The 12103-nt window shown below is 38.9% G+C and overlaps 2 protein-coding genes across 2 annotated transcripts in view; both read left to right on the forward strand.

The window, feature by feature from the left end:
- Positions 1 to 3699, forward strand: part of LOC145401721 (uronyl 2-sulfotransferase homolog pip-like) — a 22458-nt gene extending 18759 nt beyond the window's left edge. The window contains exons 4-7 of the mRNA XM_080273903.1: positions 514 to 670; positions 1409 to 1521; positions 2105 to 2259; positions 3521 to 3699. Of these exons, the coding sequence (XP_080130029.1) occupies positions 514 to 670; positions 1409 to 1521; positions 2105 to 2259; positions 3521 to 3699 (604 nt within the window). The remainder of the gene's footprint in view (positions 1 to 513; positions 671 to 1408; positions 1522 to 2104; positions 2260 to 3520) is intronic.
- Positions 3700 to 3876: 177 nt separating this feature from the next.
- On the forward strand, positions 3877 to 10568 carry GMF (Glia maturation factor). The gene is made up of 4 exons (XM_080273904.1): positions 3877 to 3927; positions 8935 to 9025; positions 9675 to 9860; positions 10429 to 10568. The coding sequence occupies exons 1-4, from the start codon at positions 3877 to 3879 to the stop codon at positions 10566 to 10568; spliced, it is 468 nt and encodes a 155-aa protein (XP_080130030.1).
- The last annotated feature ends 1535 nt before the right edge of the window (positions 10569 to 12103 follow it).

A 12103-nucleotide genomic window follows, 5' to 3' on the forward strand; every position in this document is an offset into this window, starting at 1 on the left:
TCCTGTTTATATACTCCTTTCACCTTAACCTGGCCCAAAATTGCCATCTCCCCATCGCCAGCGCTGAGTTGTAGCGGTGGTGTAACGCTAGAAGGCAATGCTAGTCACAAAGAAGTGCTACGGAAGAATGTAGAGCCGTAGTATTGTCTTTTTCTGCAGTATATGTGGCAAGATGATAAAGGATGAATTCTGGGCCAAGTTTTGGTGAAAAGAGTATATTTGTAGAAGTAGTAGTAGTAGTAGTAGTGGTGGTAGTAGTAGTAGTAGTAGTAGTAGTGGTGGTAGTAGTAGTAGTAGTAGTAGTAGTAGGAGGAGGAGGAGGAGGAGGAGGAGGAGTGGTAGCAGGAGTAGGATTAGTAGAGTAGCAGTAGTAAGGAGAGAGAGGGTAGTGATAGTAGTAGTAGTAGTAGAGAGAGGGTAGTGGTAATAGTAGTGGTAGAGAGAGGGAGTAGCTGTGGCAGTAGTAGAGAGAGAGAGAGAGAGAGAGACTAATAAAAATCTCTAATTCGCCAGATTCGGGTACCGCAATCCAATAAGAGTGAGCGTAATAAGGGACCCCGTGGAGCGTGCCGTCTCGTGGTACTATCATGCACGCGCGCCCTATCACGTGGTGGAGAGACACGCGGCGTTTCCGGACACCAGACTCCCTTCTAGATCTTTTCTCAGGAAGGTTAGAAGACGTGTGTGTGTGTGTGTGTGTGTGTGTGTGTGTGTGTGTGTGTGTGTGTGTGTGTGTGTGTGTGTGTCTTGTCTACAGTAATTATACACATACATTTCTTTTCTATTTGTATCTGTGTTTATATGTGTGTGTGTGTGTGTGTGTGTGTGTGTGTGTGTGTGTGTGTGTGTGTGTGTGTGTGTATATCTTTCTATTCCACAGTCTACACCCTTTTTCTATTTGTGTGTGTGTGTGTGTGTGTGTGTGTGTGTGTGTGTGTGTGTGTGTGTGTGTGTGTGTGTATCTTTCTATTCCACAGTCTACACCCTTTTTCTATTTGTGTGTGTGTGTGTGTGTGTGTGTGTGTGTGTGTTTGTGTGTGTGTGTGTGTGCATCCCTTCACTACTACGACGGGCACGTAACACCCGTCTAGCAACAAACTCTCATCCCTTTTTTGTCCAACTCCCTAAGGCAAGAGTTAACCGTTACTCCCAGTCCTTCATGCATGCAACAGGTCAACTCTGGAACTGTCTTCCTGTCTGTATTTCCCATTTCCTATGTTCCCCAGTCTTAAACGCAGTGTGTCCAGGCATCTCAAAGTGAACGAATCTTGAATTTGGCACCGTTGTATTGTTTATGTTTTTATCTTGGAAGGAACGGTTTGCGGGCTCCTGGCCTTTGGTTCCTTCTTCCTAGTATTAAAAAAAGACAGATATTCCCAGTTAAACCCCCTATTTTTTTTTTTTCCAGGATCTAGAATCGTGTTTACGGTCTAAGGGTGACTGGGAATGCAGGTGGGTGCCCGGTAGAGAAGTACTGGGCCACACCATCGAATTTTTCTGCGGTCATCATAAATACTGCCCGTGAGTCAACAACAAAGGATATTATTTGTTATTTTTATTTTTGCTCTGTCTGGGTCGTTTTGTGAGTGTGGTATTCAGTTATTTATTTATTTATTTATGTATTTAATTTTATCTTCGTCTTCTTCATCATCATCATCATTTTCACCATCTTCTTCATCTTCATCTTCTACCTCTTCATCATCATCATCATCATCACCATCATCATCTTTTTCTTCATCATCACCAAACTTAACCTTGCTCACCTTCTTCTCCCTCCTCCTCCTCCTCCTCCTCCTCATCATCATCATTATCATCATCTTTTTTTTTCCTTTTTCTTCTACTACTACTACAACTACATCTTCTTCTTCTTCTACTACTACTACGACTACTACTACAACTACTACTCCTTCTTCTTCATCTACTACTATTACTATAACTACTATTCCTTCTTCATCTACTACAACTACTACTACTTCACCATCTTCTTCCTGACCAAACTTAACCTAGCTCACCTCCACCTCCTCCTCCTCCTCCACCTCCTCCTCATCATCACCTTTTTCCTTCACCCTGTATGACCTCACTTGACCTTCCCCGCAATCTCCAGCATCTTCGGCGACTCCAGAGGCCTTGAGGTGGCGAAGGAGGTGGTAGAGAGGGCGTGGGCTGTGGTGGGTGTGGTGGAGGAGTGGAATAAGACCCTCACCGTCCTTCAGCATTATATTCCACGCTTCTTTCACGGGGCGACCAAAGTGTATTACGGTACGTGTGGTGGTGGTGGTGGTGGTAGAAGTAGTAATGATAATAATGGTAGATGTAGTGGTCATAGTAGTAGTAGCAGTAGTAGCAGTAGTAGTAGTAGCAGTAGTAGTAGTAGTAGTAGTAATAGTAATAATAATAATAACAATAATAATAACAGCAGTAGTAGTAGCAGTACCAATATAGAAGTAGTAGTGGCAGTAGTAGTACCAATATAGTAGTAGCAGTAGCAGTAGTAGTACCAATATTGTAATAGTAGCAGTAGTAATAGTGGCAGTAGGAGTGGCAGTAGTAGCACCAATATAGTAGTAGTAGTAGTAGTAGTAGTAATAGTAGCAGTAGGAGTGGCAGTAGTAGCACCAATATAGTAGTGGTAGTAGTAGTAGTAGTAGTAGTGATTTGGGTTGTAGAAGTAGCATATATTAAATGGAAATAGCTGTAATGGAGAAATCTTATAATACCACATCCCTAATGATTTATTTTACATCTCAATAACCATTTTATTTGTTTTATTTCCTCCTTCTGTCTGTCTCTCCCTCTTAGTTATGCTTCTTCTTATTATTATCATTTTCCTTTTTATCTTCTAGTAACATATGATTTTCGCTATATGGCACTTGGGTATCATTCACTCACCTCCTCCTTCTCCTCTTCCTCCTCCTCCTCCTCTTCCTCTTCCTCCTCCTCCTCTTCTTCCTCCTACTCCTCCTCCTCCTCCTCTTCCTCTTCTCTTCTAAAATAAAACAGATTTTGCCACAGTAAATGCATCTTTTCTTCTCCGTTTTCATGTTGTTTTGTCTTAATATTTACTCACGCTTCCTTCTTTTCTTCTTCTTCCTCCTCCTCCTCCTCCTCTTCTTCTTCTAAATAAAACAGATTTTGAAAAAGTAGTTAATTGAGACTCAGCCATATGTAAATGAAATGCGTCTTGCCTTCTTCTCTTTCTTGTTGTTTTGTCTTCATATTCACTCACTCTTCTTTTCCTCCTCCTCCTCCTCCTCTTTCTCCCCTCCTTCTCCTCCTCCTCCTCCTCCTCCTTTTCTTCATCTATTTTAATGCATCTTTTACTCTACTTTTTCTTCTTGTTTTGTCTTAATATTCACTCACTCTTCTTTTCCTCCTCCTCCTCCTCTTTCTCCTCCTCTTACTCCTCCTCCTCTTCCTCCTCCTCCTCCTCCTCCTCCTCTTCTATTTTAATGCATCTTTATTTTCTCCTTTTACTTCTCGTTTTCTCCTAATATTCCTCCTCTTCGCCTCTCCCTGCCAGACCACCTCCACGGCAGCAAAGTCAAGACCAACACCAACTTCTACAAGCCCTCAGTGGAGCGGGCAGCCAAGGACCACCTCAGGCTGAGCTTCACCCTGGAGTACGAGTTTTACCAGTTTGTCAGACAGCGATTGGACAGGCAGTACAGGGCTCTAATGGGTTCAAACGACCTCAAATGACCTCTCTGTGACCTAAAATGACCTAAAATAATCTCTCTGTGACCTAAAATGACCTAAAATAACCTCTCTGTGACCTAAAATGACCAAAAATAACCTGTGACCTAAAATGAACTAAAATAACCTCTCTGTGACCTCAAATGACCTCGCTATGATCTGAAATGATCTCTGTGACCTCAAATGACCTCTGTGACCTCAACTGACCTCGCTGTGACTTCAAATGACCTTGCTGTGACCTCAAATGACCTCTCTGTGACTTCAAATGACCTCACTGTGGCCTAAAATGTCCTCACTGTGACCTCAAGTAACCTCTGACCTCAAATGACCTCGCTCTAACCCCAAATGACCTCGCTGTGACCTCAAATTACCTCACTGTGACCTCAATTGACATCTTTGTGACCTCAAATGACCTCTGTGACGTCAAATGTCCTCGTTGTGACTCAAATGAACTCACTGTGGCCTAAAATAACCTCTCTGTGACCTTAAATGACCTCGCTGTGACCTCAAGTGACCTCTGTGACCTTAAATGACCTTGCTGTGACTTCAAATGACCGCTGTTACCTCAAATGACCTCGCTGTAACCTCAAGTGACCTCTGACCTAAAACGACCTCGCTGTGACCTAAAATGACCTTACTGTGACCTCAAATGAGCTCGCAGTGACCTCAAGTGACCTCGCTTTCACCCCGTGACCTTTGACCTAAAATGACCTCTATGACTTCAAATGACATCTTTGACTTCAAATGACCCCTGTAACCTCAATTGACCTCGCTGTGACCTAAAATGACTCTCTTATTATATTCTTTTTTTCTTTACCTGCCTATTTTTTAAGTTCTATTTATTTATCTATTTATTTGTCTATTTATCTATTTATATATCTATTTATTTGTCTATTTATCTATTTATTCATATATTTATTTGTCTATTTATTTATCTATTTATCTATTTATTTGTCTATCTATTTATTTATCTATTTATTTGTCTATTTATTTATTTATCTATTTATTTGTCTATTTATCTATTTATTTATCCATTAGTTATCTATTTATTTATCTATTTATGTAGGTAGTAGAATTTATGATTATTAACTTCTTTCTTTATTTATTTGTTTGCTTATATACTCATTAATTTCTACTTATCATCTTTCTCTCTCTCTCTCTCTCTCTCTCTCTCTCTCTCTCTCTCTCTTTTCTTTCATTCATTCTTTCTTTATCTCTTTAAGCGTTTAATCGTGTATTTATCCATTTATCTATTTCTCCATCTATTTATATACCTACCTACCTATCTATCTATCTATCTATCCATCCATCCATCCATCTATCTATCTATCTATATATCTATCTATCTATCAGTCTATACATCTACTCATTGCTATATTCACCTATTTATATATATATATTTATGTACTAAGACCTTATTTAAAAACAATATAATACTCCCATTAACCCTTTCTCTACGAGGTCTCCCTGAATTTATTATTATTATTATTATTATTATTATTAGTAGTAGTAGTAGTGATAGTAGTAGTAGTTGCTGTTGTTATTATTATCATTGTTGTTGTACAGTGGCAGTAGTAGTAGTAGTAGTAGTTGTTGTTGTTGTTGTAGAAAATCCACCATCCTCCATTCAGGGGATAGGGAAGCATTGAGGGACCTTTATACAACCAGGCAGCTCCACCACCAATTATATCAGTGCCACCACGTGAAGGCCTCCCTCTGGCACCACTGGCCTCGTACTGAAGGGGTTAAAGTTTGACTCTCTAGCCTTCAATGGCCTTAGGTTTAGGATGTATTCTAAGTGGGTTCTTTTTTTAGAGATTCCGTAACGCCTCTTCCTTAGGGATTTATTCTCCTTATTACACTTTATTATCCTCGTGTATGTAGCTGATTGAAACTCGATATTAAAATGGTAAAAATAACACGTAAAAGAATGTTAAGGTGTAATATGCAGAATAAGTCGCCAAGGAGAAGGTGTTACGCAGCCTCCCATGACACTCAGAACATTATTCACTGTGATCTTGTGAATGGGAATAAAATGTTGACTGGTTTTGGGTTATTCGATCCTCCTTTGTTTATCATTGAATGCAATCTCTCTCTCTATATATATACAGTAGAGAGAGAGAGAGAGAGAGAGAGAGAGAGAGAGAGAGAGAGAGAGAGAGAGAGAGAGAGAGATAAGGTGATATTTGTTGTTCAAAAAGCTACTCAAAAGCAAGTGAATGGTCACTTACCTCAAGCCTACTGACTAGCCTAACCCCGGGCCCCTACGCTCCTGGTAGGTCAATACAAGACTGAATGATGGCTGAAAGAATAGCGCTGATGACGTACTGTAAGAGATGATTCAGGATTTAGGAGTTTGGTAGCAATGTGGTTATATAGTACAGCGTGATTCGTGCAGACAGCCAGGCGACAGCGGGGATTTAAAAGAAGCGGCATTTAACTTCACGTCAACACGCCCATCTACGGATAGCTTTTATTCCTTCTTAATCGAAATTAGCTTCCTGTCTATTGGTTGAATAATATTGTTCTTTATGAGGGACATATATGGCTTACATTATTTGTGAATCCTTACAACACTTCCTGGTTAATAATGTTAACACTGATATGTCTTTACAGCCGATTGAATGATATGTTTAATCTGCAAAACCTCCCATGAATAACTAGAATTTTAAATGTGATAGTTTTTCTGGAGGAAAAGTATATAATATGACTAGTAATATTCCTCTAAGCAAAAACCGAGGTACACTAAACATTTGCATCTCATTTACATAAGCAACGTTTTGGCAAGGAAGCGAGCACAACAACCTCCCTTCACTATCTGGGCAGGACGTAGCGCTATCATAATTATCTGGCCCCGGGGTATGACAGCACCTGCAGTTACCCAGAAACATTAAATCCAGGGCCAGCACAGGGGATACCGGTGCTGATTAAGAGGGACGAAGAGAAATTAGTGAGGAGACGAGGGATTTCATAGTGTCTTCCTGCACAACTACACAATGGTATGTGCTACGAAATGGGGAGGGTTTTATTTTTTTGCTAAGTTATTTTGAGCCTTTTAAACGGTACTATTTGAAGAGTACGACCGTAATTTAATCGTGGTAACAGACGGGGTGTATTATTGGTAGTATCTATGTTGTATGTGGCATATCTATAGGTATTTGTAGTAGTATTTTAGGGTCCTTATGGCTACTTAAGTTTGGTATTTTTTATAAAGGGAAAATGAAATGAAGTAAAGCTGCAATGTAGAGCAAGGTTCAGTTTATAAAAAATCCAAATAATGAAACTCTCACGACCATATTCACTTCTACAGTATTGCTGCTTTATGGAAGAAAAAAATCTATCTTGATCATGAATTATGTGTCAGTATTGGAGTGGACAACTTTACATCATGTCAGCCATCTTGAATAAGTGAAAGGGCTTGAATTTTGTTTTATTAATTTTTAATGTTTTTGAAATAGGGAGTGTTATACAAGGAAGTGCTATATGAGAGTTGCAATAAGGAAATGCCATTGATGATGATTAGAATAAGTTGAGTAAAAACAAGCTGGAAAGACTGATTATAAATAAAGGAGAGAAATATGCCAAGAGATCAGTTCCTTAAAGCCATCCCTTGAAAGAAAAAGCATTATGGTGTAGGTGGATAGACTGTTGGAGAGAATAGTTAGGCCTAGTCAGTAGAATATGTTGTAATTGATTGAAATATGCATAAAAACTTAAATCATCCATATACCATTATAGTAGCAAACTGTGGATGCATTATTATTTTAGACTAATCCGGAACTGTATTCTTTGTAATTTAAGCATCTTGAAATAAAACTAATAACAGATAAAGTAGCATTTAGCAAAACATAACTGTGATTAAAGCCCAGCATTGTACAATAAAGCCTTCATTAACAGCCATAACCTTTAAACATCTTCAGTCTGTAGATGTTTTTACCATAGTCTGACTAATGGCTAATGATTTTACTCAGTTTAAGAATAAGATTGTTGGAATGAAGGGTTAGACAGTTTTAATTCACTCCATTAACACACACACACACACACACACACACACACACACACACCGAAGAAAAAAAAAAGACACCATGCATCCTCTTTGGGAATCTCCTTATTAATATTGGCCGTGGTACAGCTGATATTTTGTACGGACTGGAAGCTAAACCAAGTGCCAAAACCCGCAGATAACCTCCCAACCATTCCTGCAATCTGTTGGGAATGTAACCTTTTTAAAATACTGTAGCGATATCAATATTTCCTTTACAGTTGGTGAGCACAAAGTCAGTAAAGGGTCAGTACAGCTTCTTCAGTAGTGTGTTAGTAATGTGAAGTTAGAGACAGAGACTCGGGTAAGGTTAGTGTTTGAGGTGACTTATAACCAAAAGTATGGTATTATTCAAGGATATTGGTACTAACAATGAATAGCAAACCCAACAACCTGAAAAATAGCTTACACTAACTGGTTGTGGTCTAGCTAACTAACCTGTTTCTAACAATCTAACATAATCTACAGTACTTTAACTACTGTATAGCAAGTTTGTTCTAAGTAGACAAAGATCCGTACCAATCCCTTTCTGCTTAGTTGATGATCATTTGTAATCAGAATGGAGGGACAGTTTGCCTACTAACCAGGGACACATATTCCTGTTTTACAACTAAGGCTTATCAAATTTCATACAACCTTGACTTAGTATTCAAGTTACAGGGAGTGACCATATCCATCAGGGAGAACAAACCATTTCAAATCATCTATCTATCTATCTATATACCTAGGCTGCTTCCCCCAAGGAAAGGGAGGTATCATGCTGTACAGTAATGAAAAAGATCTTCATAGTAGCACCTTAACTTTAACCTACATATTATTATTGCTTGTTATTTAACCCCTATCTTTATGTGGTGTATTTTTCATTATTTAATCTGGAAGTCACTGAGCAGTTTTATTCATGAGTCCCCTTTTGATTTTTAATTTATTTGTGGTTGGAATATAATTTGCTGTATAAAAAATTAGCCCCTTCAGTCTGATGAATACTTTTACAGTTTATTCATGCTGTCCCCCCCCCCCTTTTTTTTAAATTCAGTTCATAGAGATTTTTCAGACTAGTGGTGAGATATCCAGATGTTTTTATTCAGGTTAGGGAGACTTCAAACTGTAAGGGTTAGGTATTTACATGTTTAAATTCACTTGATATAGCTTAACTTTGTCTTACGTGTACTCTGTCATGTACCGTACCTTCCTTCCCCCAGGCGCTGCCCTTATGTACCCTTAGCCCTGCCCTGAAGGAGTTGGTGCGGAAGTTTAGGTTCCGTCGCGCCACAAGTAACGCCGCCATCCTTAGTAAGTAAAGGGGGACAGGATCGAGGGAAAGGGAAGGGGTGAGTAGGGGAATGGAAGGTGAATGAGAGAGAGAGAAAGAAGGGGAAGGGGAAGGGGAGAGAGGATTAAGAGAAAGGGAAGGGGTGAGTAGGGGAATGGAAGGTGAATGGAAGAGTGGAGAGAGATAGAGAGAGAGAGAGAGAGAGAGGACATGAGAAGCGGAGGAAAGGTGGAAGAGTAAAAAAAGAAATGTGGATTGGAGGAAGATTGAGAAGGAAAGGAATGGATGAAACAGAAGGATGAAGTGGAAGACTGACTAATGAAATGAATGTCACTGGTAAATGTATTAGTCCCTCAAATTCATGTGACATCCACGTATTTTGTTTGTACTTCTTTCAGACAATTATTTTCAACTTAGGATAGGCATCTCATTTTGACTATTAACCATTAGAATCCAGTTGACATCCACTTTGTTTATTCTTGTTGCTATTAGACAGTTTTATTCAGCTTAGGAGAGGCATCTCATGTTAACCTCTTGCACTTCCTCCCTCCTCTTCCCTCTTGCTGTGTCTTCTTCCCTTCTCTCCTGTGGTCTCCTTCCTCATCTCTCACTGTCTTTCTTTTCTTCTCTCCTTTCTTCTTCCACTTCGCCTCACCTTGCCTCAAACAGTGAAGGTTGACCAGGCATCATCAGAGATTGTGGTGGAGGAGGAGTTTGATGAGCTTGAGGATGTTGAGGAACTCCGCAACAACATCCCAGACACACAACCCCGTTATGTCCTCCTGTCATGGGCCATCACGCACTCCGATGGCAGAGTTTCGTATCCTCTGGCCTTCATTTTCACCACTCCAAGAGGTGAGGGGGTGAGAGCATTGGGGAAAAGATGAGATAATGTACAGTACTGAACTGATGTATTGGTTCTGTTGAAACTGTTTGTTGTAGATTAGGCATATACCTGTAGAGTGTTATGATGTGCAGTGGTTGTATCGTTCATCTTCTGAATGAAACAGCAGTTTTGTCTGTCATATTTTCATGTTATTCCAACATAAATATGATTTGCTTGAGATTAGAAGCTAGTTCCTTTAGAGATTTTTAAATGTTTGTGGTTTATTCGCAGTCTACATCTTTGCAAGGCGTTTCATTCCACGAATTTACAGCACTACTAAAGAAGCAGTAGCTATGTTGTTTAATTTCAGTGGAAAGATGCCAGTATTTTTTATTTTCTTTCTGCTTGGGCCAGATTATTTTATTCATTTCAAAAGCACCTTTAGTACAACAGCATGTTTTTATAATAATTTTGCACAACTGTATTTAATCTTCCATTCAGTTGAGTTTGGATTCACAGCAGCATCAACCATTCATAAGGGTGAGAGAGGGAGAGTGCTTGCAACCATCTCCCTAACCACTGCCGACATTGTTTCAGACTGCCAGCCACAACTGCAGATGCTGTATGCTGGCAGTTACAGCCACGTGGTGAAGGAGTGCAGTCTGACCAAGGTGTTCCAGATGAGGGACCTGGATGAACTGGACGAGGACTGGATTAAGACTAACCTCGTCAAGTAGCTGCGCAAAACACACTCTGGATTTCCTTGTAACCTCTTTCATCTCTTTTTTTTCCCCTTTTTTCTTTTAAACTTCCTTGTAATCCCTTTCATTTGATTTTTTTTTTTACTTGTAACCCCTTTCTTCTTCTCTCTCTCTCTCTCTTTTCTTACTTCCATATAACCCTTTTCTTTTTTCTTTCTTCCATGTAACCCTTTTCATTTGACTTTTTTTTTATGTCCTTGTAAGCCCTTTCTTTCTTTCTTTTTTTTTTTTTTGACTTCCTTGTAGCACCCCCCCCCTTTTTTTTTAAGACTGTGTAAAATAGCTGCCCACAATACTTTCCTAACTTATGGTACTTTTTGTCTTTTTGGTATGATTTTTTTTTTTTTTTTTCTAGGTACGAAAAACATCCAGTGGACTTCTTCTTAGTCCATTTGGTTTGAAAGTCTGTTTTTATTTCATTCTTGCTGTAGTCAGGGGTAGAATATCTGCAGTCATTCTCTTAAATACAATGAATCATAACTTATTTTTGACAAGGACTAAATCGGGCCACTTAAAATTCACTCGCAATTTCCTCTTAATTCCTTGAATATCAAGGCTGTTATTATTATTATTATTATTATCATTATTACTGGTATATCTGTATTTATTTATTTATTTACAGTATTTGTGTATTTCAATCTTGCCCTCACCAGATGATATCTTTTAGTGAAGGATGTAGAAAATCTCCATGAAGTGTTTCAGCTCAGTATTATTTTCGTATCTTTTTGTCCAATGATTTCTTACATCATAGAGAACATCTTTTATGGTATGGTAAATCTTTCCCTAATTTACTCCTATTAATTACAACAAGATTTTATTTAGTGTAAGGAGATATGCCTAATTATGAAGAGTTAATAATTTGGGGTAAAGAGGGATGAATTTTAGACTGAGTGTGGAGTCAGAGAAACTACTATCTTCCCACTTCCACCTGAAGAAAATTAACAACTGGTGATATGTAATAAAATGCCCATCTCAACTAGTGTGTGTTTCAGATGGTTTGACTTTTCCACTATGTATTCATCAAACTCTGGGAAGATGCTTATTTCTCTCTCTGTACATTTGGCATAGAAGTCCGCTTACCTTTCCTGTTTTTTCTCCATTGACGTTGAGATCAGCGAATAAATCTTCAGCACTTGACACTGATGACTCTGAACTATAGCTAAATAAAGGCAACACTCTTTAATTCCTATGGATTTCACACACTGATGTTTAAAGTCCATAGAGGGAACTGCAGGAAGGGTGACAGTATGGCAGTTCCTTCTCTATATTACTCCTGCTAAAGCCACAAGATTTTCTCAGCATAGTGCGAGTCCCTAATTATACAAAGTTAATAAGTTTCGAGAAAAGTGGGATGAATTTTAGACTTTGACTGTACATGCCTGTCAGAACATACAAAAGGATAATTTTTTCGCCAGGCACAAAACTTGCTCGAGTTTTTCCATTTCCTTGTTTACCTTTTGACTGCCTTTGTTATTTGAATTTCGTAACCATTTTTCACCTGGCCCAAAACT

Source organism: Coenobita brevimanus, chromosome 56 (genome assembly GCF_032717465.1).
Source record: "Coenobita brevimanus isolate Jiangsu-jjx chromosome 56, ASM3271746v2, whole genome shotgun sequence".
Classification (NCBI taxonomy): Eukaryota; Metazoa; Arthropoda; class Malacostraca; order Decapoda; family Coenobitidae; genus Coenobita; species Coenobita brevimanus.